The following is a 23,906-nucleotide window of genomic DNA, read 5'->3' as shown; positions in this document are numbered from 1 at the left end:
TCAGGAGTTATTGTTTAACATTGTTTAACAATTGTAAACCGTGTTAAGAGTGGGATATTTGACTGAATGCAAACAAGATAAAATGCATGTGTTGTATCACATAATTTTGCACATAATGCCCAAAACTTTACCAAGCACAACTCTTATTATTCGTCAGCATTTTCTCCACTAAAGCTGTGGGAGAACACAGTCTTTTTCCCACAGGGGATGTCACTCAATTGAGTTTTGCATTTCCATAAAGTTGGTGTACTCACAGAAGACAGAACAGAAAATAAGAATGATCAAAAGTCATGTTGCAGAGATATCCTCTCTTTTTCCTTAGATTGCGTCAAGCTACAACAGCATTGGGATCCTACATTTCCAGTGGTTCTACTCAAGCACCAAAAGTAGCTCAGACTTTTTTGTCACAGGAAACTTCTTTGCAGCTCACCATTGTCTGTGTTTTGACAAAGGGCTGAAGTCCTGCAATCCTCATATAAGGTGATGTTTGACTAAGAAGTTCCTGTCCTTTTCTAAAGTACAATCCCAGGAACTTTATTCGGTGCTAATATAGCAATGTTTCCTTGTACTACTTGAAGCATATTGCAGGACAAAATGAGTAAGCTAAACGTGAAATTATTTAAATGTGTCCCCAAAAAAAGTAACCCGTATTGTCTCCTCGCAGCATCCTGCCTTGCTCAAGAGCATTGTAACAGTATGATGTGTCTGTATAGTATATGTCCTCGTCTTTGTATTGGAATGCAAACTAAGGATGTCAAACCACCCGCCTCCCTCTTTTAACCCAGATGCATTCTTACTTCCTTGTGTAAAAAAAAACACGTTTCTGCATAAAAGAGGTGAGGACAACAGTAATCAAACCGGTTTGCACTAGTTGGACGCCTCACCCATTACACCATGCTTGTCTCTTGCAATGATAACACCTGTCTTCCTGTCAGTCTCCCTCTCAGCGAGTGACCAACTTTGGCTTTGCAGTGTCTTCTTACTGCTTTTCCATTGTCAGATTACACCTGAAGAAAGGAGGCACCAGGTTAGAGCCTCAGCTCATCCGTGAAATCTGTCTCAACTACAGCTCAGGTGTGTTTACTCTGAGGTGTGTGTACATATTTGTTTGTGTCATTTAAGTAGATGACTGTTTGTGTATATGGATCCTAACTAAGGTGGAGCAGTCACATGTTTCATTATGACACGTGTTGTTTTGACAGAGACAGGGAAACTATTCTCAATTTGTTATGTTCATTAATCCTCTAGTTAAACATCCTCCAAACATCCTTCTTCTCTTTTCTTATCATATCTGTCTCTGATCAGATGTAGGTTATACTGACAGTCTTAAAAGCTGTGTGAAAACGTTTCTGGCATTTCATTTGATTGTTCATTTTTCACTTTTAAAGTTAAATATTTGTAAAGGTTACATTCTAAAGAAATTGCTTTATCAGGAAATAGCAATTAATTACCATGGCTGATTTTTTTTATTTAAATCATTTGGGACACCATGACGAAACCTTCAGTTGTACTAGTATTTCTCTTCTTCAAATTGACAGTTTCAGTTTAGGAAGTTGTCCCCCCATGTAGGAATAAGTGACTTAAGAGTTCCTTTTGATAAACATGAGGGACTCTTTGAGCCTCTCTAAGGCGTTAATGGCCGGGCAGGGCGCTGATTTGGACATGAATAATGTGCGGCAGTGGGAGGGGACGGTTTCGGGCTCGACTCCTTTTAGCTGCGTGCGTCACGTTGTGAATTGAAGACCAAGGACGAGGTCTGGATGGCTGTCTCTAGTCACTGGAGGAAGTTTTACTACAACGAACTCCAGGTAATACACTTTGAATCACTTGTTTGTGATCAAGTTTATTCTATATGTTTATGTTGATAGTTTTTTATGTTGTGTTTGAGGCTACCTGAAGATTTCGTTTTATTTGGTGTCTAACCTGTCGTGTTGAGATGGGAAAGTTTCAGAAATTACATTTAGGCTACTTACAGTCTATAGCCTTGTTAAACATAGATTTGACTAAAAGCTTAGTTTATAAACAGACATTTAACATAAGATACTTTAATAGGCTGTCATGCATTGTACGCACAGTTCTTGAAGTCTATTTGTTCGGTTTACAGCCTAATAATCATTTTTCTGTAAAGTAAAGTGAATGCTGTTTTTAATCGAAATCCAATATTTCTAAAATATGTTCAGCATAGGCTATTTATTTCGCTTTTGTTATTTAATAGTCCCTTCTGAGTTTTCTGTAAAGTTTTAAGTGTGTAGGCTAAAAGTCAGAAAGGAGACTATGGTGTTATAATGATATAGGCTTGTGTTAAAGTTACTTTTTGCTTTATTGTCGTTTGATAAATGGTTCAAATGCTATGAATGATAGACTTAAAACCGGTTGTGTTGTCTTCTTGTGACATTGTGATTGGTGCAGACTCAGCAGCCTGCAGTGTTTGTGTTAAAACACAGATGGAAGGGGGTCATTCCGTTTACTGACCTGCATATTCTATATGAGGATGTGGGGGTTCAAATCTATACGGGCCATGCCCTCCTTATTCACAATGTGTCCTGAGGCTCCATCAGTTCATCTCTCTGGTCTCAGCATGTTAGAGGAATGAAGGTATCTGCGCGGTCTATAACCTGCTGCTTCTCATCTGCCAGTCTCATTGTTGCTACTTGATAGTTTAAAAAACAGACTCGATAGGCCTTTAATATTTTTTTTCTGTATCTTATTAGTGACATTACAGACAGTGATGTTAACCCCAGGAGAAGGATCCTCTTGTGTTGACTGCTCTGGTCCCCCTGCGATTATTTACCTCCACTGATGTGTGCAAACACACGCTGTACTGTTGTCAATGGCTGTAACACAGACCACAGCCCCTGTTGTATACCACAGTCTGTCTGATGGGAATTAGCCGATTGCAGAAAAAAAGAAAAAGAAAAGAGGACCAAAGTCACCAGGAAAGAAGTGTGACGTCGGCTATACTAACTGAGCTTAAATCTCAGTGACAGAACACAGCCGGGTTCCCAGGATTGTTTCGACCTACACCAGACCTCCATCTCTTTTTTTTGCTTTTTTTAACGAGCATTAATGGATATTGATTAGATCCGGATTTACTGTGTGACTGGTAATCCGGAGACCCCTGATGGGATTCTCCAGATGGCGCTGTATTAACTCCTATAAGCTATGACACTCAGATAATGCAGACCAAAAAGTCCTTTGTTCCTGCAATCCTCACAATTGTATTCTATACAATTGTAGTCTATCATTAACTACCATTTGTGAAGAAAGACTTCTCCTCACATCGACAGTAAAGATCTCTGTTAATACTTCTTTAAGCAAAGAATAACTTTTCTGACTCTTTTCCATTAGTTTTCATATCATACTTGCAAACTGCGGCTAGCGTGGTTTTTTCTTATCCATCTCTTGAAGCACAAGTTGTTCTTCCCTTAGGCCTATATATATGCAAATACCCAGTTGAGGACAGTTTCCTCCCCCCGAGGGAGACACAGTTTGATGCAGAAGGATCTCATTAATCAGCTGATCACAGATAAATCTTCCACAGTCCTTCCTCTTTGCTCCACGAGGCATGAGCTGTTGTATTTGTTTTTGAGAAGGGGTTGAACATTTGCTCGCCGTGGTACCTTTCCTGAGTGTTTTTGTTGTCAAGTTTCACAGATGGGTCAGTAAAAGTATTTGTCCTGATGTGTTATCATAACATGGAGCCAGGCTGCTGCTGACAGCGCCTGATATATGGCCCATGGTCTCTCAGAACCCCCCAGCCCCCCTTTAACATTTGCTCAACAAGCTTTATAGGTTTCCTGTTGCGAGATGAAAGCAGGTCTAACATCTCACCATGCCCAGCTCTGCTGTCGTTCACTGGTCTGGCTTTTGTTGGATGACACAAATCATTTTCTATCTGTGGTTCCTGTCAAACATAGACAGGAAGAGTTTGAGGAATTGCATCATGTACTTTTGGACATGTTCAGTGTTGGATTACGTTTATAATTTTCGGATTTTGTGCATGTTTTCATTGCAATGCAGCCGATGAAGTGGAAAATACAGCAGGAACATATCACGGTATCTCTTGTGGGAGGAGGCTTACAATATGGTCATTGTCTCTGTATCCGTGTGTGAATAAGTGTGCCGGATAGGGTAGACAGATTATGATTGAATGTCTCTTGTGGTAAGAAAATCAGAGAAAAGTCATGTTTTGACTTTGTATTTAACCTTTACTGCCTGACTGCAGGTCTAGATTCTCAGTTTTTAATGATCTGTTAATAAACAAGCGGCTGCACTTTGTACAACAGCCTGCGTCAAACAAGGATTTTGGGTTGGGCTACTTCCCCCATGAGATGGGTACATTCTGGACCATGTGCTGTAACACCCACACAAAATAACTTGAAATGAGTTGAGGTTTTATTTCATCTGCATGTGTATATACATAATATATTTATATAATTGGGTGCATTATTTATCTCATCAATTGATTAAAAGATTGTCTATCAAGTGCCAGAAAACGGCCATCTTCTTCAGCTCTTATAGTCTGATTATCTCTCCCCCCCCTTCCCTATTTATCCTTCCACTCATTGTTTCTCTCTTCCTCTGTCAGAAGCAGGCATGGCTGGGAAGCCTTTCCGGGCCACCTACATCTGGGGCAGCATCATCTCCAACCTCCACACTCAAGTGGAGGTCAAACGGCGGCGCCACAAACTGAAGTCCTACCATGATTGCTTTCTGGGCTCCGATGCCGTGGACGTGGTGTTGGCCCACATCGCCCTCAGCCGTTTCTTCGGTGAAGAGGTGGTACCACGCTTCAAAGCTGTTCGTCTCTGCCAGGCCCTGATGGACTCTAGGGTGTTTGAGCCGGTGGGCGTCAAAGTCTTTGGGAAGGAGAAGAAACGAGCTACATTTGAGGACAGTTGTTTCAGTTTGTACAGGTTCCTGAATCCTGCGACCAGCTCCTCTCCATCACTAGCAAACACCAACTCTCACTCCACCAGTACCATTGAGAGCGGCTATGACTCGCCGAGCATTAACAGGAACAAGAACAGCTACACTCCGTCACATGAAAGGTACAGATTGGTGTCACAACGTCTTCCGATCTCACTTTTGAGTAGCTTTGTTCTCCTTCCTCCTGAGCTTATCCCAAATCCAGCGTCTGTGATAACTAGTGAGGCGTGACCTGAGACTCTTGAAGTCCAATTGTGCAGTCATGTCTTTATGTTCTGGATTTCCAGAAACTTTCTTATTATCCAAAAGTATAAAGTACAAAATGACATTTCAGAGTCAAGAAGTGATATTGAAAGACAGATGGATCAGACAAACACACTGATATACTTGCTACAAAACATTTATATTTGTTTTCCTGCAGCTTTAAAACCACATTCATGTCCTAACCATTGACTGTTTATAAAGATGCATGATCAACTATACCCCCCTCTTTGCTTGTACATAAATGGTTGCTGAAATATTGGTGACATCATTTGAAACCAGGACATGCACAAAAGGCTTTGGTTTCACTTTAGAGGAGCGGGTGTGCCATTCTTCCTTTTATACATTCCTATGGTCTGTAATATCCAAACTTGACTAGACTTCAAACTAAAAATGGGGGGAAAGCTAGCTTGGCTCTGCCTTCCTTTTGGTTACCATGACAATAACTACAAAAGTTCCAAAGCTCAACCAAGAAGTAGTTAGACACATAATGTAAATCCTAGTTTTAAAATGTTTAACCACAAGGTGTCATTTTATAGTTATTATATATTTAAACCAGCAGAATGTAAAAAGTGAGCTTCACAGATGATTGGTATCACAATTTATGATAGAGAAGGCTAGCTATTTCCTCCTGTCTCTGGTCTTTTTTGGCTAATCAATGCTAATTGGATGCTAATGTCTACAAAAATAATTCATCTAATTCTTTGCCTGAAACAAATCATGGTAACTGTTCCTTTAAACTCAGTTGATTCTGCTTTACTTTGAGGATGTTGAATTAGATTTAGGTAGGCTGGGAGTTAACAACAAAGACGGATGTGATGCATGTGGTGCTAACACATGGCCTTACCACTTTGTCTTTTTGATAACGATTTACTCCAGACCAGACCAGATCACAGAACAGCCCTGACGTCCCTAATGAGAGATGAAAGACGCAGAGAAAACATGCGCTCTTTACTGGATAAATAAGGCTTTCTTTTCATTTACAGCATGGAGTTTAAACAAAGCAAAGGGGGTGTAGTCCTCTTTGTGATTTGCAGCATGGGTTAAATCAAGTCTTTATGGGATGCAGTTAATAATCTAGAAACTGGGCATTTCCTTTGTCCGCTTAATATGAAAAAAAAAAAACTGAATAGCCTTCAGACTGCACCAAATTGTGACTGAATAACAGCTACTGGAAAACATTTGTTGCCCGATGCCACATTTGTTCATGTCATTTGTCTGTGTGCCGCCAGCCCCCCCACCCCCCCACCCCTCCTCTACAATCACTTTCACTGATTGCTGTTATTATATGACTCTTCAGACAAGAGGTGCTGAGCTACTCCACTCACTCCCCTGTGAAAACGGATAAATCATTGGAGGAGGTACTCGGAAACCTCAACATGAGCTCGACCATCACCCCTCAGATGATCAACCTCGGCCTCTCACAAGAGAGTAAGTCCAATGACGTCAAATCTGCAATGTGTTTTTTGAAGCACTAGATCAGCACTATATGTCTGTGCATATGTACCTGTGACACTTATAGTACATGTTTTCCCCAGTTGTAGATGAGGTGTGGCACCAGCAAGCTGTCTTCAGGCTGCTGCAGTTGATAGAGCTCCCCCTGCTGGAGAACTTGTTAGAGGGTAAACACGCATCGCGGCCTCCTCTTCACGGTATGGACAGCGACCCGGACCTGCTGTACACGTCAAGCTACCTGGACAGAGAGGTCCTCAAAGCCTTCAGTGAAGCACAGTAAGCCCCCTGAATCATTACACATTTAAAGACTCCTAAAGTTCATTTTCTGTTTCAACTCTGGGATTTTTGAAGTCTTTATCAGCTGCTTTTAAGCCACACATGTAATTAGATTTCTTGTATTTGCCTAACTTGATGTAATTTAAATAGTTACAGTGAGGTAACAATTTTACACAAAAAGGCATGTGACAGACTTTTCCAATGTAGACATAACTACCCAGCCGTAAAAGGTTAAGCTCATTACACCAAAACTAAACATAATATTAATAATCATCATCATAATATTAAAGTTTTGTGACATTGGCAAGGGCTAGGGGGCAGGCGGTGGCGATTCTAGAGTATTTTGGGGCCCTATGCAAAAATCAATTGGGGGTCCCTCTAACCAGCGTTCATCACCATCATGTCTGCCACTGTCCCGACTCTTACTCCTCTTCCTCTTTTTTTCCTGTTTCTTTTTTCTCTCTCCTACAGACGGAAAGTTCCTCTTCATCTTTCTTTGTTGACTTTCATAATACTGTGTGCAATGCTTAAGTGGGCTATGAGAGTGACTGCTGTCAAGACTACAGGATGATTTTTCTTTTTTCTTTTAAAAAAACACTATTTTCACATACAGGACAAATCCAAAAAGCAAAACTGCTTCATCCACAGGGGGCGCATACAATCAACACAAAGCTGAGGTTCCTCACATAACTGTAACCTAAAAATAAAAAGAAGCTTTTTTTCCGGTTTTAATCTCCAAATTCATGCTCACTGTCCATTTTTAAGACCACTGAAGGTCAAATGCTGGCCTGACCTTATTCATATCTCTCTGTTGCCCCACTTTTCTCAATCTTTTTGCCGTGTTTTAAAATAATTCGTCTCCCCTCTCCCTTAGGGCTGACGAGTGGATGTCAGGCGCAGTGGACTGCCTGGAGTTTCTGCCTGATGAGCTGGTGGTGGAGGTCAGTCGAGGTCTTGCTGGTTGTTCTGAGGACCTGCTGCAGTGTAAGAGACTGCTCTATGAGGTCCTGGCTCAGCATTACGGACGCACACAGCAGCCACCTCTGCTCAGCAACCACGTGTTCGACATCCACTCAGGCATCTCAGAGCTACTCGGTAAGAAGAGGCCATCCCAAATCTCTTTTGTTGCATTACGTCAAGTCATCAAGGCTTTGATTGAAAGCTATAAAATGTTTTCCCTCCTTTCTATTGTCTGTACCAGTGAACGGTAAACAAGAGCAGGCTCTGGAGGCCCTGCAGCTGAGCCTGAAGCTGCAGGACTCTCGCAGCAGGGAGGAGCTGCGCAGACTATTAAGATTCATGGCCATCGCAGCAAAACCACTGGAGGTCAAACTGCACAAAGAGGTGAGCATGTGTGCGCATTTTGCGTGAATCTGCATGTGTTTGTTTGATGCGAGTTAACTCACAATAATTCTCTGCTCAGATCGAGAACAGGATGGCGGTGAAAAGGTCTTTTTCGAGTGCCATTGTCTATAGTGGTCGACTCTCCAAAGGAAAGGTGGACTTCATGGTTCTGTTCATGATGGATAACCACTGTGATCTCTTCAAAGTGAGTGCACTCAATTTGCATCTGTGTACGTGTGTTAGCCCAGTTTTATAAGAGGGATGTGATGATAAACATCTGTTAGCCACTGAGTTGATTCAATGCTGTTTACAAGAGCTGTTTAGAAGCAGGACTGCAAATCTGACATCATATGCAACTTGAAAGGGAATTCATATTCAAATCAGTCTGTCTGTTTTAAATCAAAGCCACAAAAAACATTCAAATAGTGATTCCATTTACTAAATGTTTGTCTCTCGTTCAACTAGATTCCTGTTTCGTTGCACAAGATGGTCAGTGACAGAATAATGAATCTTGTGAAAGGGAAGGATCCAGACACGATAGCAGGTTTGCAGATTTCCCTTATTTCCATCCATTCATTATTCATTTAAAGGTCACATATTATCCTCCTTTTTCGACAAGTCTCAGAGCTTTCCAAAACATGTTTTGGAATTTTGTAGCTAAAAAATCCACACTGTTCCTGTATTTGATCATGCCTATAAACCCCTCTATTTCAGCCCTGCTCAGAACAGGCTGTTTCTGTGTCTGTACCTTTTAATATGTAAATGAGCTGTGTTTGACCACGCCCCCTCTCTGGAAGGGGTGGCTTGGGCTTTCTTGAACCATGCCCTATTGTTCACGATGAGCTAGCAGACTCAGAGGGCAGAACAGACACGTAGCTGTGGGAGTGTCACCCACCTGGGGGAGGGGTTACTGCCCTTTGTGATGTCATGAAGAGAAAATCTCCAAACAACCTGCTTAAGCACACTTTTTCTGAAAAGTGGAGCAGGCAAAAGACTGAGAGGATGGACTTATCTCATAATTCTGGGTTTTGTAAACAGACTACGGACACATATTAGTGTTAGAGAAACATGATAAAGTGTATTTTGTATAATATGTGACCTTTAAAAGCTGTTTGTGTCACCAAAAACACTTAAATATATAAAAAGGCAAAGCTCTTTCTTCATTTAACTTCTGTGTCTTATTTGCTGCAGGATCAGCGTACTGCACAAGGCTGAGTGCAAAAGACTTTGCAGAAAATGCAAAGAAAACCACGAAAGAGGAGCTCTGGTCTTTACTCCAAGCAGTCCATGAGAACCCGAGACTCTCGGCTAAGGAGAAGAGACGGCTGCTGGGACAGTTTTTCAAAGGCCACCCTGAGATTTTTGTTCAGTACTTTGGAAATAGATTGTCAAGTATCAACATGTTGTTACAGTGATATTTACGTTGTTTTTTAATATGTCATGTATCATGATGAAAAGAGATTTAGATGTAGGGACAAGATGTGGTGGAATGTGAATGATGTGCTTTAATGTAAGTAGAGTGCTTCGATGTAAAATGTTTAGACCACTGAACTGGAATGTGAATTTAAGAATGAATAAGCTTCAATGTATTTAAGGACATATTTACTTGTCTTAGGAACTTCTTGGGTGCAGGACACAAACATGATAACTTCTTATTGCTCTGCATCTTGTGGGCATTATGTGTCTGCATACAGTTTTCAATGGTTGTGTTCTTTGTGCTTGTGCAATAGACAATGTAAGCAATAACAAATCTGTGTGTCCATGTGGTTTCCATGTACAGAGTGATGCACAGTGGAGCTGTGTCTGAGGACCCCTCAACCGGATATTTGAACCTGGACATTTAAAAGTCTGATGTAGTGCTATTATAAACAGGCAGCTGCAGCCCTCTGGTGGTTTTTTGTTTTGTTTTTTGCAACAAATCAGCAAAACAGATGTTTGTACATTTTCTTTGTTCGGACTGGAAAACCTTAACCGCGTTCTAGTGGCATCTTCAGGGTCCTGTTTTTAAAATCTATGCTAAGAGCTATGTGTATCTTCTAATCAGCTGAGGCTCATTTCCCGGTAAAGAAAGCATTCCCAGACTATTTCTTAACCGTACACATGTTGTTTGCTTTGTTTGGTTTTGCCAGGTCTTTTTAAAAAGTCTAACAGAATTGTCCTCCCTTTCATTGTGTTTTCATTGCTGACTCAAAATATGTACAATGTGATGTAAAAAAGCGTAAACGGCATCTGGTATGTCAAGTTGTGATTCCCCCGGAACACTCACAATATTAAAGTATGAGATATGACAAGATGTGTTACAACTGTGTGGTTTCTCTTACCTGACCCACACACAGACCGTACACAGGGTTCTCTGGAAATAAAAACTGACATACAATAATGAAAAATGACTGTTTATCAATTACTAACAGAGTGGCACAACTGAGAAATCCATGACTGCTAATGCTACTGACGCTTCAAGTAAACTAACAAAAGACAGTGTATTTCTTTCAAATCACATATTAATTTCGAAGCACTGAGATGCTAATTTTACTTTTATCAATCGATCTTTATTTGAATAGCGCCCATTCATAACAAACCTTATCTCAAGACTTAAAAGCAGAACCAGACTCATGATGCACAGACATCTGCCAACATTCTGCTGGGCTTGGAAAGGGAGATGGAGATAAACAGAGCAGCAACAACAACAACAATGAATTACATAGATTTAAAGCTACAATGTCACTAATGATGGGGACTGTGTGTGTAGCATTAGCAGTAACAGCTAGGTATGACAGTAGATTGTTCAGTGTAATATTAACATGAGCACCTGTAATGATGCTGAAACAGAGAGGACTGATTATGTGAATTAGAGGTTGAAGTTGAGCAGCTCTAAGATTTACTTTAATATTTATGATAATAGATGTAAGGCTGATACTAATAGCTCTTAGATTCCCTTTTTTAATTGGTTCTCATTCATTGTTTTTGCTCATGTTAAAGAGTTTCCAGCTCAAACACTCTCACATCTAAATATTTTGTTGAGAAAAGGGAAGCGGTATAGATAGAGAGAATGAGTGGCACTTGAATTTTTGAGTCCTGCTGTTGTTTTTATTTAGTTACTGACATACGACTTGCCTTTGAGTCTCACTCAATATAACAATCTACAGACTTTTATCAGGAAGTTGTCTTAACTGTATTCAGTGAATCACAATTCACCACAAACTGGTAAAATGAGGAAAAGCAAGCAGAGGATTGCCTTCTGTAAAACTCTAAGAGAAACCCATTTACTCAAATGTCTCTACTTCTGAAGCTGAAATACAAGACGAGAGTATAGACTTTCAGTTTTCCAAATGGTGCATATAGCAATCTAGCAAGAATTATTTGTTAGTCGAGTTGTGTTTAATGTAATTGTTTCCTTTCAGAAAATACATCTTCATGTACTATGTAACTTACTAACCACATATTTTCCTGGGAGCTCCTGAGCTATCTTTTCTTGTAGGTTATTCTGGATCTTTGGTGGGGACGGCATGCTTTAGACTCCCCTCCCCTCTCTTTGCCCCTATCCTTCTTCCTGCATCTCCCTCTATCCCATTTTTCAAGCCCAGCAGAGTTTTGACAGATGGCTATTCATCATGAGTCTGGTTCTGCTCAAGATCTCTGCCTCTTAAAACACTGTCACTTTGTTAAATGTCACTAAGTGTTATGTGCACATGATGGATTCATCTTTGTGATATAACGACTAAGGTCTTTTACCTGCTTTTTTGTAACATGTCTTCAGATAACATTTGTCCTGAATTGGTGCTATACAAAGATTGACTGATTGTAATAGGTCCAGAGCTCAGTCAGCTGCAGCATACTCAAAACAGAAGCTGTGCAGAATAAACCTGACACCGAAATAAAAATAAGCAGTTATAATAATTCTGTTGTTTTCCACAGGTGGTGTCAGACAACATGCCAAGAATATAATAGACACATCAAGTCCTCTGCTGTCCCCTAGTGGTTATGAGAAGGCCTTGCATGGCTCTTTATGAAATGTCCTGTCAATCACAGAGAAAGCTAGGGAGTGAAATAAAAGACCAGCTCCAGTTGAATTCTTTTTTGGACTTTTATTGAAAGGAACTGTGTTTCTTCCAGTTATCTAAAAAAAGAAGAAGCTTGGTTTCACGTTGCCATTACTGGAACATCACAAGGCCAAAACTGAGCTGTGTGTCAAATCATAGCTTGAGTTAAAAATTTTGTACAGTATAATGGTCAGTCTTTAAAAATAAAAACTGTTAACAAAAAGAAAAAAAAAAAAAGAACAAAAACAAGAACACACAGGTGAGCATACCGTTTGTATGTCTGTCTGTGTGTGTGAGTGAGTGAGTTTGTATATATGTATGCTTATCTTTTGTACAGAGATCAACGGAGGAACTATCTGTCTGAGGATCAGAAACAGTGACATGTACATGTATCCCATAGGACCATCTGTTAAGATTACATTCTTGTAGCGTTCAGTGTGTCGGAGTTTATCGAATCCTTTTCTGCTGACGTGAGCGGTAGATGTCATGTATGGGCGGAGCCACGGCTCCTTTGTCATCCTCCTCGTCGGAGTCTGCGTTAGGCCTCTTGAGTGACTTGGCAACAGCATGGTTCTCCATGGATCCATTGCCCTCCCCTCCTGTGTCAGGCTGTCTACCAGTGATCAGCTCTACAGCAGCGTCGACAGCTGTGCAGACAGAAAACACATCAGTAGCATGTCAAACAGCGAGAGAGATCAAATAATAAATAGAAATGGTCTGGGTTTATCTTGAGTGCAACTTACTCTCAGGAAGTGTGCATCTCCTTAAAGTTTCCATGAGCTCTTCCACTTGAACAAAGGGACCCTGCAAAAACAGACAGTGACAGACTCTCCTTATTCTATTAAGAAAAGGCCCGGCTTTCTTCTTGGATGCATTATCAGTAAATAAGAGCATAATAGTGTTAAGCTGCTGCTACTCACAGTGAAGCACGTAGGCGGAGGGAGCAGCTTCATTAGGACAACAGCAGCTGGAGGGACAGGGAAAACTCCACCAGGGACAGGGTGTAGACCTGGAGCTGTGGGAAGGGAACATGAGAGGCTACATCAAAGAGGGATAGTTTCATTCATATAGAAGAGGTCAGTGCAGACAAGCAACCGCAAAGCTGCCTTGGAAAGTATTTATTTTAACCTTGGAGTTTCCCTGATTTCTTAGCACATTCAGCTGACTTCAGTGGATTAAAAAAAAATCCACTTTCAGTGTTTTTGAACACATATTTGGGTAACCTGAGTGTCTACTGACCCACAAAATGTGAAATAAATCCATCCAGTCCTTTGTTTGTGGTCTGCATAAGTCTTACAACACAGAGAAAAATGCTCTGATTCAAATTTGTTGGTTCTGATTCTGGTAAAAAAAAAAAATCCCCTCCCCTCCCCTGATATCTCCACCCATGCACTCCAGCCTCAGTCTAGAGCAAAAACTCAGGTCCACCATTTTTATTCTCTCTACAGAGGAGTGATGTCTACCGGGAAAACTCTGGGGGGTCTCATTGCATTTAAAGAGACACACACATCAAAACGGAGCGTTCTGAGAGAGCTGCTTTATACAGGGTCACAAACCTCCTCTGGTGCTTGATTCATGTTATATTTTGACCAAAGCACAGCACAGATGTTTCATTTAGATCACAGGGGGACTGTTTGAAAAGGTAGAAAAGGGGTCAAATTTGTCCTCTTTAAGGGAAAGTCGGGGGAAGCTAAGGACTACATACGGGCGAGGTGACGTGGCTGGAAGGGGATCATCTGGTTGGTGTCAGGTTTCGGGTACTCAGGTTTGCGGTCTGCTTCATCCTTCAGTGTAGGCGCAGAAGGAGTCACCACCGTTTCTGGAAGAAGCTGTGCCAGTTTGGAGCGAGACACATCCTACAAACACGCAGCAGAGAGAGTTCAAATATAACACAAGAGAAAAGCCAAACGTGCTTGATGTGAGCACCAACAGACAACAATTTCAACAAATCACAAAGAGTTAATCACCCACCTTGTATCCGAGGGCCTTGAGTTCACTAGCTGAGCAGGGATAGAGATCCATAAACTTGTATCTATCTACGAGCAGGGCGGTCTCTTTGCCCTCATACTCGTCTTTGAAGGCAGAGAACCGTCTTCGCTCAACTTTCAGAATACTAGCCAGGTCTCCTATGTTGCTCTCAAAAGCCAAAAACCGAGCCCAGATCTCCCTGGAGAAGGAAAGAACAGCAGCAATTAGCTAACAACATCCTAGACATCTTATCATTACATCACTTAACATAGTACATGCACGGAGAATAATCAAGCACGTGGCATTACCCTGACTTCTCTGGTGACAAGCTTCCTGAGGTGAGGACGCGCTCGAACAGGACTCTTGTGTTATTGTCCTCTGGTGAGAGAAGCAGCGGAGAAGAATAAATAAAAACATGGTGACAAACGATGAGCTTCAATGTTACTCAGACAGTAACTGAAGGGAAATCTTTCAATGGTGCAGAATGTTTTAATAAATTCATTGATGATGGTTGGATCATATATCTTTCATTCTGTGTATTAGCCTCGCATTGTATCACACGTAACCTACCGTTAAGATGTGAGAGGTAATCAATGTATGCCAGTATGTACTCTGGAATGTCGCCGTACTTCTTCAAACCAAGCTCAAAGATCTTGAAGGCCACCGACTTATCCTGTAGAGAAAAACAAGTATTTAGATGTAAAGAAAGCGGTGTGCAGGGTGGATTACTGTCACAGTTTACACACTAAACAAGTGATAAGTCACCTTGCTGCAGTAGTACTCCATGAGCGCTGCGGTCACGTACACATGGTGACGTGTGCGCAGATCCTCTCGGGCCTTTTTGAAGATGGTGCGTCCCGATTTGATTCCCTCGGCCCTCCTGGCAAACTTCATGTACTGAATGTAGACCAGCGTGGGGTCGATGTCCTCGATGGCGAGCAGTTTGTTGTAGATGCTGTGCACCTTCTCGTACTTCATGCGACTCTACGGGGGAAGTCAAAAGAAAACGTGTTGCTGATGAGTCCCTCTGTCCCTCATACTTTGTTGATTTTTTTAGTTTGTGTTCGGTAAAGCAGGTGGACACTCACTTCTTCATAGTCAGCAAAGGAAAAGTATAAAAGCATGTTTTTCTTTAAGAGAGTACCGATGGCACGTTCGTAGATGTTGGCGGCCTCGTCGCTGAACAGCTTGGAGTTATTCATGTCCTGGGAGCAGAAAATAAGGAATCTCTGTAAAAAATGCCTGACAGATTTCTGAAAATGTATCTTATAGTCTAAGTCTGAAGGGAGGGGGATTTCTTACCCCCTTCTCTGCCAGCAGTTTGCTGGACTGCTCCAGGTACTGTGCTGCCTCGTACCACACGTCAGGATGGTGACCCAGCACTAGCAGGCACTGCTCGTAGGCAAACATGACTGAAACAAAGACGCAACCGCAATCTGACAAACCATTCACGAAATACAGAAGCACGACATCTTACACTACACAATGAATAAGTGACAACCCACGCCCCCTAGTGGCCACATGGCTACATTCATTGCATACCCAACAGCACACTAATGCTGTGTATATCCTGGCCTCACCTCTCTTTGTGATGAGCGTCTGGTCTTCTGTGCGCAGCGGGTTGCTTTTCTCCCACTGGATGTACTTCTTCCACATTTCCACCTGCTGAGCTTCCTGAGGGGAGTTCTGCGGGGGAACTGATGGTGCGTTCCTGTCCAAACCCTTCATCACTGTCTCATACTCCTGATTCACACAAACATGATAACCTGGGTGAGTTTACGAACACAGCCCGACTTCTCAATAGGACTGGGATGTAGATTGGTGACTCTATCCAATGTCTCACCTTTGCCACTCTCCTCGCATTCATGTAGTCCCTACTTCGATCCTCAATCATCTTTTTGGCCAAGTGCACATTGATACCCTGTTCATGGGATAGACACGTTAGTCTAGCACTTTGTGGTTCTTTGAACAGCAGCTAGAGGCGTGGGTGGGTGGGGTGGGGGGGGGAACTCACCTCCTCATACTTGCTATAATCTCTCCAAAGCTGCTCAATGTTGATCATGGGGTTCACACAGCCTCTCTGATACACCCTCCTAACTGCAGTGATTCGCTGGTTCTCTGCATAAGAGCCCACCGCCTCTCTAAAGCAGCAAGAGAAAAAAGAAAACACATTGTAGAATCAGCACCCAAAGAGTTGGCTTACACACTTCTTAAAGCCTCATAACATGGCCGGGGGGAAATGACTTACACTCCTTTGAGAAAGTTGATGTAGTCCACCCAAATCTGGAAGAGGAGCAGATAGCAGTTAGGGTGAAATCAGCTCACAGAAACGGGCAGAAATAAAGCATTCAGATCTGCATACCTGATAAGACATAATCTCCATGCCTATTTTATCCAGGGCAAAGTCATACGCCTGGGCCATCTTCTCTCTAAGGGTTAAACATGAACGTTAAAGTTAACAAGAGTATTTAAATGAGCGGCAGTATGCGACCATAGTTCATCCCATCATGTGGCATGTTCTCTTACTTGTAGCTGGGCAGCTTCCCTTTGGTCTCCCGAACATATGAGAGGTAGCATTTCCACAGGTCAATGTGCAACACTTTCATTAGACATCTCTGAAACAGCTACAGGGGCAACAACACAGAAAGTTACAACTGGAAGAGACTCTCCAACACCATTCTTACATGTACTGTCCATTCTCTACAGACATCCACCTGGGTTGTTTATTGTTTCACTCATAGTTTTCTTAAACTAGGCTGACGATGAGTGACATGTCCCCTTGTTAAAGGAAAACAAAGAGCAGGTTTCCACTTCAGCCCATGTGCCACGTTTGACTCTGCCCAGTTGTGCAGGGCACTTGGGTTAGGACTCAGATTTGACCGTGAGCTCAGCAGTGCTCTTCCAAACGTGTTCATACAGCAGAGTATGAAGCTTTTTGGAGGGATTGAAACATTTTGATTGGAATAATTTACATAAACAAATACTAAAAGTGAACTGGAAACAACAATTTCCACAAGGGGAAACAGTGAGTAAAAAAAATGTATTCCACGTTAGAGCAGAATGTATATTTGACTATATTTAGTATTAAGTTAGTGTTTTGTTGAGCAATATATAACCTACAAGTGGTTATTAAATAAACATTGAATTATCCATTTGTCTTCATAAAGACTTGGTAGTGATCTCCAGGAGCATCCATTCATTCAGTTTAAGAATCAATATATGTTTGCTCGTTAGGACTCAATGTGACAGCTTTCTCAGTTATCATAAACACCTCGTAAAACAACGATGATCACACTACAGTGGAGTTAGAGCTCCTTACAGTGGAACTCACAAAAAGTCCAGTACAGCTCCACTATTAGGAGAATGCTTCACAGATGATGGACACTTACCTTTTCTACTTTGTCATAGTTTTTAGCCTTGATCTGCAAATAAAAAGTGTAAATGCAATGTTAACTCAAATGTCTTCTTTGTAGTTTGTACAGGTAACATGCAGTCATGCAAATGGGATGACTCCCACACACACACATATCTCACCCACCCACACACACACCTGAGCCTCAAAGATCAACAAAGTGAAATTCACACAAGAATGAGGTAACTTTTAAAGAAGGGGTTTATTTTCTGTGTAGACTGCACTACATCACCCAGAAAAACACAAGCTGACAGGTGTTACAGACAAAAATCAATCAAATTGCAGATTTGAACAATAACTCGAAGAATAACACTGAAGAAGCAGCGTTTGAAAAATTCTGAACAAAACAGCCTGAGGTGAGCATGTCCGCTTTGGTAAGCACAGCTGGAGCAGTGTGTCCCTTTTTTTTTTGCTACAGTCAGTGGTCTCATCGCTGCCTCCAGTACAGAGGAGAGGTGATTATATTGTGGTGTTAGCACGCTGGGCCTTTCCTATTGTTTTGTTTTTCACACACATGGGCTATTCAGAGGTAAACAGCAGACTCAAACAAGCCTGGAAGTGACATGAAGCGACAGTTTACACAGCAGGATAAATGTCTGCTGGGCTTTCATTCAGTGAAATAGGTTATAACCATCATAGCATTACAAGTAGAAACATTCCTGTACCATGAAGAATGCTTTGCTTAATGATCACCAAAATGAAAGACTGAACTGCAACCAGTCGGACTGGTTATTTTCGGTCAGAAAATCTAAGATTGCTGTGCTCTGGATTAAGCCCCCTCCAACCCTCCCCCCATGTATCAACACTCAACTGTCACTATTGTATAAAAGCCACATCCCAAGAAAAAAATAAGCATTCAGTTGTACGAAGCAGCTTAGATTTGTGGAAATAGTTCATGACTTGGTCATCAGGGGAAAAAAAGCCACAATTAACATTTCAACATGAAAGGTAAATTTTGGCAGTTTATGTAAATTATGCGATTTAATATCCCAGTGTTGCACACATTTTACACAAATGACCAAATAAATCTTTCACTGTGAAAAAAAAATGAAAACACTGCACTACACGGCATGCTTCACTCATTTGAGAGCTGGATTTCTGTGCATTAATGCAAACTAGTTTCAGAGCATCTATAAGGAACCTTTCAAAGAAAAAGGCGGACCTACATAAGTTTCTCCTTCAAGGCCCTGCACCCGCACAGATGACACCCTAAGCTTTCACCTACGTTAAAAAACAGATAAACTAACCAGGTATCCAAAAAGTAGAAGAAATACCAGAGGTTTGCTTTAACTGATGAAAATGTTTGTTTCCAGAAAACACACCTGGAAATATCAACAAATACCCCAGGTAAATTTAGAGAATCCAAAATGGCGACTACTCTTACGAATTCTTGGGATAATACTGGAAATAAGATCATTTAAATCTTCCAAGGTCATTTGGTGCAAAACAATAAGAGTGGACTCCTCGTGGTATTTCAGAAAAAGCTACACCATACCTTTTAATTCTACATGCATGTCCATGTTTCTATACATTTATATGATTTCTTTAAGGAGCACACGACTTTAACTGCCAAATATGGCTTCACTTTTTTTTTTTTTTTTTTTTTTAAAGGAATCATTACTACACCTCCACTTGCAGGTTTTAGTCTGAGTATCTGGTGACATGACGGCCTCATTAGGCTCGAACTATGCTGCAGATTAGTGCTCAAAAGATTCTACAAACACACATTTTACATCCACATTATCAACCTTTGATAAGAGAATACAAAATAACTATCACAACCTTATTCTTTCTACACAGACGTTATGGAAGAAAAAGTGAGATCATGAAAGATAGAGGGCAGGAACAGATTAGTGAAATGCTATATTAGCATAAAGAATAATTAGGACAAGTGTGGAAGAAACTGCACTGGAAGTGTATCTAGTCAACTCTTTCTAGAAAAACAAACAGAACCACACTTTATCAGAATGATGACTGCTGTGACCATTATCATTTCCATCAATGAACACACAAAATAATGAGCATTAGGTAAATGATTTCATTTCTTTCATGCAGAATGAATCATTACACTTATAATACACGCAGTAAAATGTTGACATTGTGCCCTTTGTCTGGGGGAAATGGCCTCAGCGTGCCCCTCACACTGTGTGGGACAGATAACTGTATGTCTCTGATATATTAAGGGAGACTAACTCCAGCATTGTGTCTGACAACGTGCACTGGCAGCCCACACCGGGGGAATACTTTCTCACATAAAGCATGACGTTTCACTACGTGAGGTGATCCTGTTGGAGCTGTACTCTGTCAAAGGCTGTAAAACATTTGCTGTGACTCGCCTTGTGTACAAATCTTACAAACGAGGCTGTATGCAAGAGGACAAGACTATGACGCAAACATGAGGCTACACTTTGTTCTGCAGTGGGTTTTTTTATTTTATGGCAAAAATGATGAAAATGAACAATGACACGGGGCCCTTTTTTTTTTTTTTAAACTGTTGCTTTACTTTTTAGAATTTGCGGGTAAAGGAGCTAAATAACAATACTTACCCGATAAGGACATGTTTTACTACTTAGACATGCAAATAAGTTGTAAGCGATTAAAAAAAAAAACATGTCTTGGATTCAAACTGTAATTACAGAACTGAACAAAATAACCAGCCTGCATTTAAGAAAAACAAGCTCATACTAATGAAGATGATTTTCAGGAAGAGCTCGATGAAAATATGGAGAAGTTGTACCTTTAGGTTGTAAGGCAGGTTAGTAGGGAGATCAAGGCTAGTTATATGTTATGTTTAAATATTGACTGACAATTAGCAGTAACTAAAACAATTGAATTGTTTTAGTTAAATTAAGCATACTGGCCTGTTTGTGAAATTAGGAGTCATTTTTACAGCCTCCTTTTCTCTTTCAGTGTCAAACAAAGACAACACATCAACTGTCTCTGTTTTAAAATCTATGCAAAATACAACACGGCCAGGGGATACTGAACATCTTCTGAAAAAATAATGAGGAAAAAGATTAATAGATTTCAGGGAGATATTGAACAAAGTTTTTAACAAATCAAGATTTAAAGCAGTGTCATGTATACAAAACATGTACCTGTCCTCCGCCCACAAATAGCCTCGATTAATTTAACATAATTCATTCTCTTTGATTTGTTTACATCCTAAAAACATCCTTTCTAGTTGTAGAGGCAACCTTACTCTGATAGTTTTTCTGTATTTGCTGGTGGTTTTCTTTACTATAGAGGACACTATGTTGGCAGTGAGGAGACAACGATGCTCTTCTGTGATTTAGTTAAGGACTGTTCCTCAGAAGCCTATAACAGATAAGATGGCCTTTTGTTAACCTGGTTAATCTGAGTGGGAGAGACGGGGGTGAAGCTGTGGGGAATAAGGGGAAACAGGGGTAGTGACTCCACAGCAACAAACAACAACCACTACAGCCTCAACATACAACAACATTCACTTCACAGAATAGAGGTGATTTATTAACAGGACTACACACTGGACTTTAAACTGGAGGCTAAATTCTGATGCTTCATCATTTGGTACAACTTCCAGGAGTGTGTAAACACTCAATGCAGTGGTCATCTGCAGTGATAGAGCAATCACAAAATGCACTTTACTGAGGTAAGAGAAAGGATGATGTGCAGTGAATGATCCTTACTATCAGGAGCTGATTACACAAAGTAAGGCAGAGCCTGGTGATGGCTTCAATGCAAATGGATGACTGGTAATATATACAGGGGGGTGGGAAGAAATATCTAAAGGAAAGGATGGGCCATAAAACAAAAATATTTGATTGTAAAATTACCCGAAAGAAATGACACAGGAGGCAATAAATTGACACGACAAGTGAACAAAAGGCTAATGCACTCCAATACCATTAAAATAGTTTTAATATTGTTGCAGACCAAACATGCAACAAATGCACTTTACCCCATTTAAATATGACGCAGAGAATGTGCATATATTTTTTAATCCTGGAAACATAAGAACTCTCTGAAAAGGAAATGGTTAGAGCTAATATCCCCTTTTTGTGTTTAAATGCACAATTCTTGATGAGTCCAGCAAGAGCCTCACATATCTAAGTGTCAACATCATATTTGGTCTTTTCAATTGAGTGGGATTTTCCTCAGCAGTGAGATGCTTTGGACAGTAAAATTTTGATTGGAGATAATCATTTTGATAGTAATATAGAAAGGTTAATGTCTGATAACTGCCTTGAACCTGAGCCGCAAGCCTATTGAGTCAAATCAAGAATTGTGACTTTAAACTCCATTGAATTAAGAGACATATTGCTTGTGTGAAAATCACAATGTTGATCGTGTTAAGAAAATTCCCAGCCATGCACACGGAAGAAAATTTAAAAAAAAAAAAAAGTATTAACCTCAGCTTCAATGAACAGTTTCCAGAATCTGCCAGAACTTGGGAACTGCGTGACAAGTCGCTCATATGTCTTCCTTGCTTTGTCTATGGGTTGATTCTAAAGAAGAAGAATTCATTTACAAACCATACTATTTTAAATACAAAGAAGCAGACAAGTAGGGGAAAAGATGAAATGCTTTATATTTTTAACAATCTGTAACCCCTATGCCCTCTCCTCCCCCTCCCCCACCCGTGTTCCCCAGTTTGCTCAACCCAAGAATGCAACTCTGTGTCACTAAACCTGTGCTTCTCGAATCAGAATGCTCCATGCGTCAAGGTCATATGGGTTTTCTTCCAACTTCTTCTCTGCCTTCTTCACCTTCTCTGGAATATACTCTGCTGCAGCCTGCAAGACAAATACGAGACACAGAACAGGTTATGCCAAAGAATTACCTGCAGTGCATTGAGATGCATCAGGTACATTGAGGAATCAATGGAGCTGATTGCAGCATATTTCAAACACAATGTTGAGGAAGGGCTTATCATAGAGGACTGGGTTGTATTATAGTGTTTACACAGTATTCCCCTGTAGTGTTTTGCAGAGATATTATCTACATCAGACACTGGGTAAACCTGGAAAACATTTCTAAATCGTAAAACACTCTACTGTTAGGAAGAGTATTACAGAAACGCTAATTATGCATTTTTACCATAATACCACACGCTACATGCTAAGTTAGCTAACCACGTTAATGTTGCACAAATTAAGTAGCATCGAAGCTAACGCTATTAGCCACAGTGAACATGGCGAATAAACAGGCGAAATACAACAAAGCCTGGGGATAAAACCCGACGATATGGGGTTTTACTAGTTTCAAAGCGTGTTTAAAAGTAACAGCATAATGCAGAAACAGCCGTGGAGTTCGCTTGATTACATTAGAACAAGTTTAACACAGAAGCTAATCAATGCAAAGCGTCAACATAAGGGTTAGCTTGTTAGCTACCTGGTCGGCGGCTCCCTCGGTTGTCATGGCTGAAGAGTAACGCAGGTTATAAACAGACAACTGTTGTTTCTGCTGGTTTGTCCTTCAAGTGGTAACGTGTTGGCAGATTTGAAAATAGACTAAGTTATGAACATAGCTTCCTATGGATCGATCACATTGCACTCATACATGAAGCTGCTCGATGGTTGGCCAGTGTCTCAAAATGGCGTGAAGCCCGTGTTCCGCTCCACCAACAGCTACAACAATAAGACTTCCGGCGTTAACCCTTCAAAATAAAACATTTATATCTCTAAAACTACTCCAACTTAAACACTTGTTGTTGTTCACGTTTATCAACATACAGTAGGCTGGAAGTTATTATTATTTATTATTATTATTTGAATTCATATGATACATTTATGTTATTGTAGAGTTTTTTTTAAGTTAAGTCTATCTCTTTTTATTATTATTATTATCCCCTTTCATGTATAAACATGTATATGTGCAAGAGTGTAAGAGCATGTAAATTTACATATATTTAGGTTTGTTTTTTAATTATTCATTTGTTTTCTATTGTATTCTCTAATTCTTTCTGTTTAGTCGAATGTACTAGTCGGGGGGGGGGGGGGGGGGTACTGTGTGGGGTATTGTGTGTTGTATTGTAATCTTCAATAAAGAGTATTTAAAAAAAACAAAAACAAAAAACACTTGTGACCACGTATTTAATCTGTTATGTAGTAGTAGTAGTAATCATTTATTTCGGTCACAAGAAAAACAAAAACATTTTGATCGAAAAGGTGTAGGCTGAAGCTTTAGCTTATTACACCTACCCTTATTACAAATCTTATTATTTAAGACACTACTAGTTT

At 40.6% G+C, this 23,906-nt stretch overlaps 2 protein-coding genes across 4 annotated transcripts; one reads left to right on the top strand and one right to left on the bottom strand.

Annotated features, from left to right (window-relative positions):
- Positions 1-931: 931 nt before the first annotated feature.
- On the top strand, positions 932-10,556 carry depdc7a (DEP domain containing 7, paralog a). 3 transcript variants are annotated; one of them, XM_065953128.1, is made up of 9 exons: positions 932-1,074; positions 4,589-5,051; positions 6,491-6,621; positions 6,729-6,921; positions 7,796-8,016; positions 8,123-8,265; positions 8,345-8,470; positions 8,731-8,809; positions 9,457-10,556. In XM_065953128.1, the coding sequence occupies exons 2-9, from the start codon at positions 4,597-4,599 to the stop codon at positions 9,678-9,680; spliced, it is 1,572 nt and encodes a 523-aa protein (XP_065809200.1). In that variant the 5' UTR covers positions 932-1,074; positions 4,589-4,596; the 3' UTR covers positions 9,681-10,556. The 3 variants fall into 3 exon arrangements, with proteins under 3 accessions (XP_065809200.1, XP_065809201.1, XP_020512282.1); XM_065953129.1 differs by lacking the exon at positions 932-1,074 and adding an exon at positions 1,146-1,808 and having other exon boundaries at positions 4,592-5,051; XM_020656626.3 differs by lacking the exon at positions 932-1,074 and adding an exon at positions 1,148-1,808.
- A 1,779-nt stretch (positions 10,557-12,335) lies between these two features.
- Positions 12,336-23,277, bottom strand: cstf3 (cleavage stimulation factor, 3' pre-RNA, subunit 3). Its single transcript, XM_020641225.3, has 20 exons — positions 23,059-23,277; positions 22,356-22,460; positions 22,077-22,172; positions 17,663-17,695; positions 16,800-16,897; positions 16,636-16,702; positions 16,522-16,556; positions 16,288-16,414; positions 16,117-16,194; positions 15,854-16,016; positions 15,576-15,685; positions 15,362-15,478; positions 15,039-15,257; positions 14,844-14,946; positions 14,582-14,651; positions 14,277-14,472; positions 14,011-14,161; positions 13,226-13,320; positions 13,049-13,109; positions 12,336-12,952 (listed from the first exon to the last, which is right to left on the bottom strand). Exons 1-20 carry the CDS (start codon positions 23,083-23,085, stop codon positions 12,753-12,755), a joined length of 2,151 nt encoding a protein of 716 aa, XP_020496881.1. The 5' UTR covers positions 23,086-23,277; the 3' UTR covers positions 12,336-12,752.
- Positions 23,278-23,906: the final 629 nt, after the last annotated feature.

Source organism: Labrus bergylta, chromosome 3 (assembly GCF_963930695.1).
Source record: "Labrus bergylta chromosome 3, fLabBer1.1, whole genome shotgun sequence".
Classification (NCBI taxonomy): domain Eukaryota; kingdom Metazoa; phylum Chordata; class Actinopteri; order Labriformes; family Labridae; genus Labrus; species Labrus bergylta.
This window is presented reverse-complemented; position numbering and strand designations above follow the sequence as displayed.

What these genes read in the sequence shown, in the direction of transcription:
- depdc7a (XM_065953128.1), top strand. Translation starts at nt 4,597, where the DNA reads ATGGCTGGGAAGCCTTTCCGGGCCACCTACATCTGGGGCAGCATCATC. An exon ending in TACACTCCGTCACATGAAAG is followed by an intron (nt 5,052 to 6,490) that starts GTACAGATTGGT and finishes ATGACTCTTCAG; the next exon opens with ACAAGAGGTGCTGAGCTACT. An exon ending in CCTCGGCCTCTCACAAGAGA is followed by an intron (nt 6,622 to 6,728) that starts GTAAGTCCAATG and finishes TGTTTTCCCCAG; the next exon opens with TTGTAGATGAGGTGTGGCAC.
- cstf3 (XM_020641225.3), bottom strand. Translation starts at nt 23,085, where the DNA reads ATGACAACCGAGGGAGCCGCCGACCAG. An exon ending in TTCTGATTCGAGAAGCACAG is followed by an intron (nt 22,173 to 22,355) that starts GTTTAGTGACAC and finishes CTTCTTCTTTAG; the next exon opens with AATCAACCCATAGACAAAGC. An exon ending in CCTTTGCTGACTATGAAGAA is followed by an intron (nt 15,258 to 15,361) that starts GTGAGTGTCCAC and finishes CTTCCCCCGTAG; the next exon opens with AGTCGCATGAAGTACGAGAA.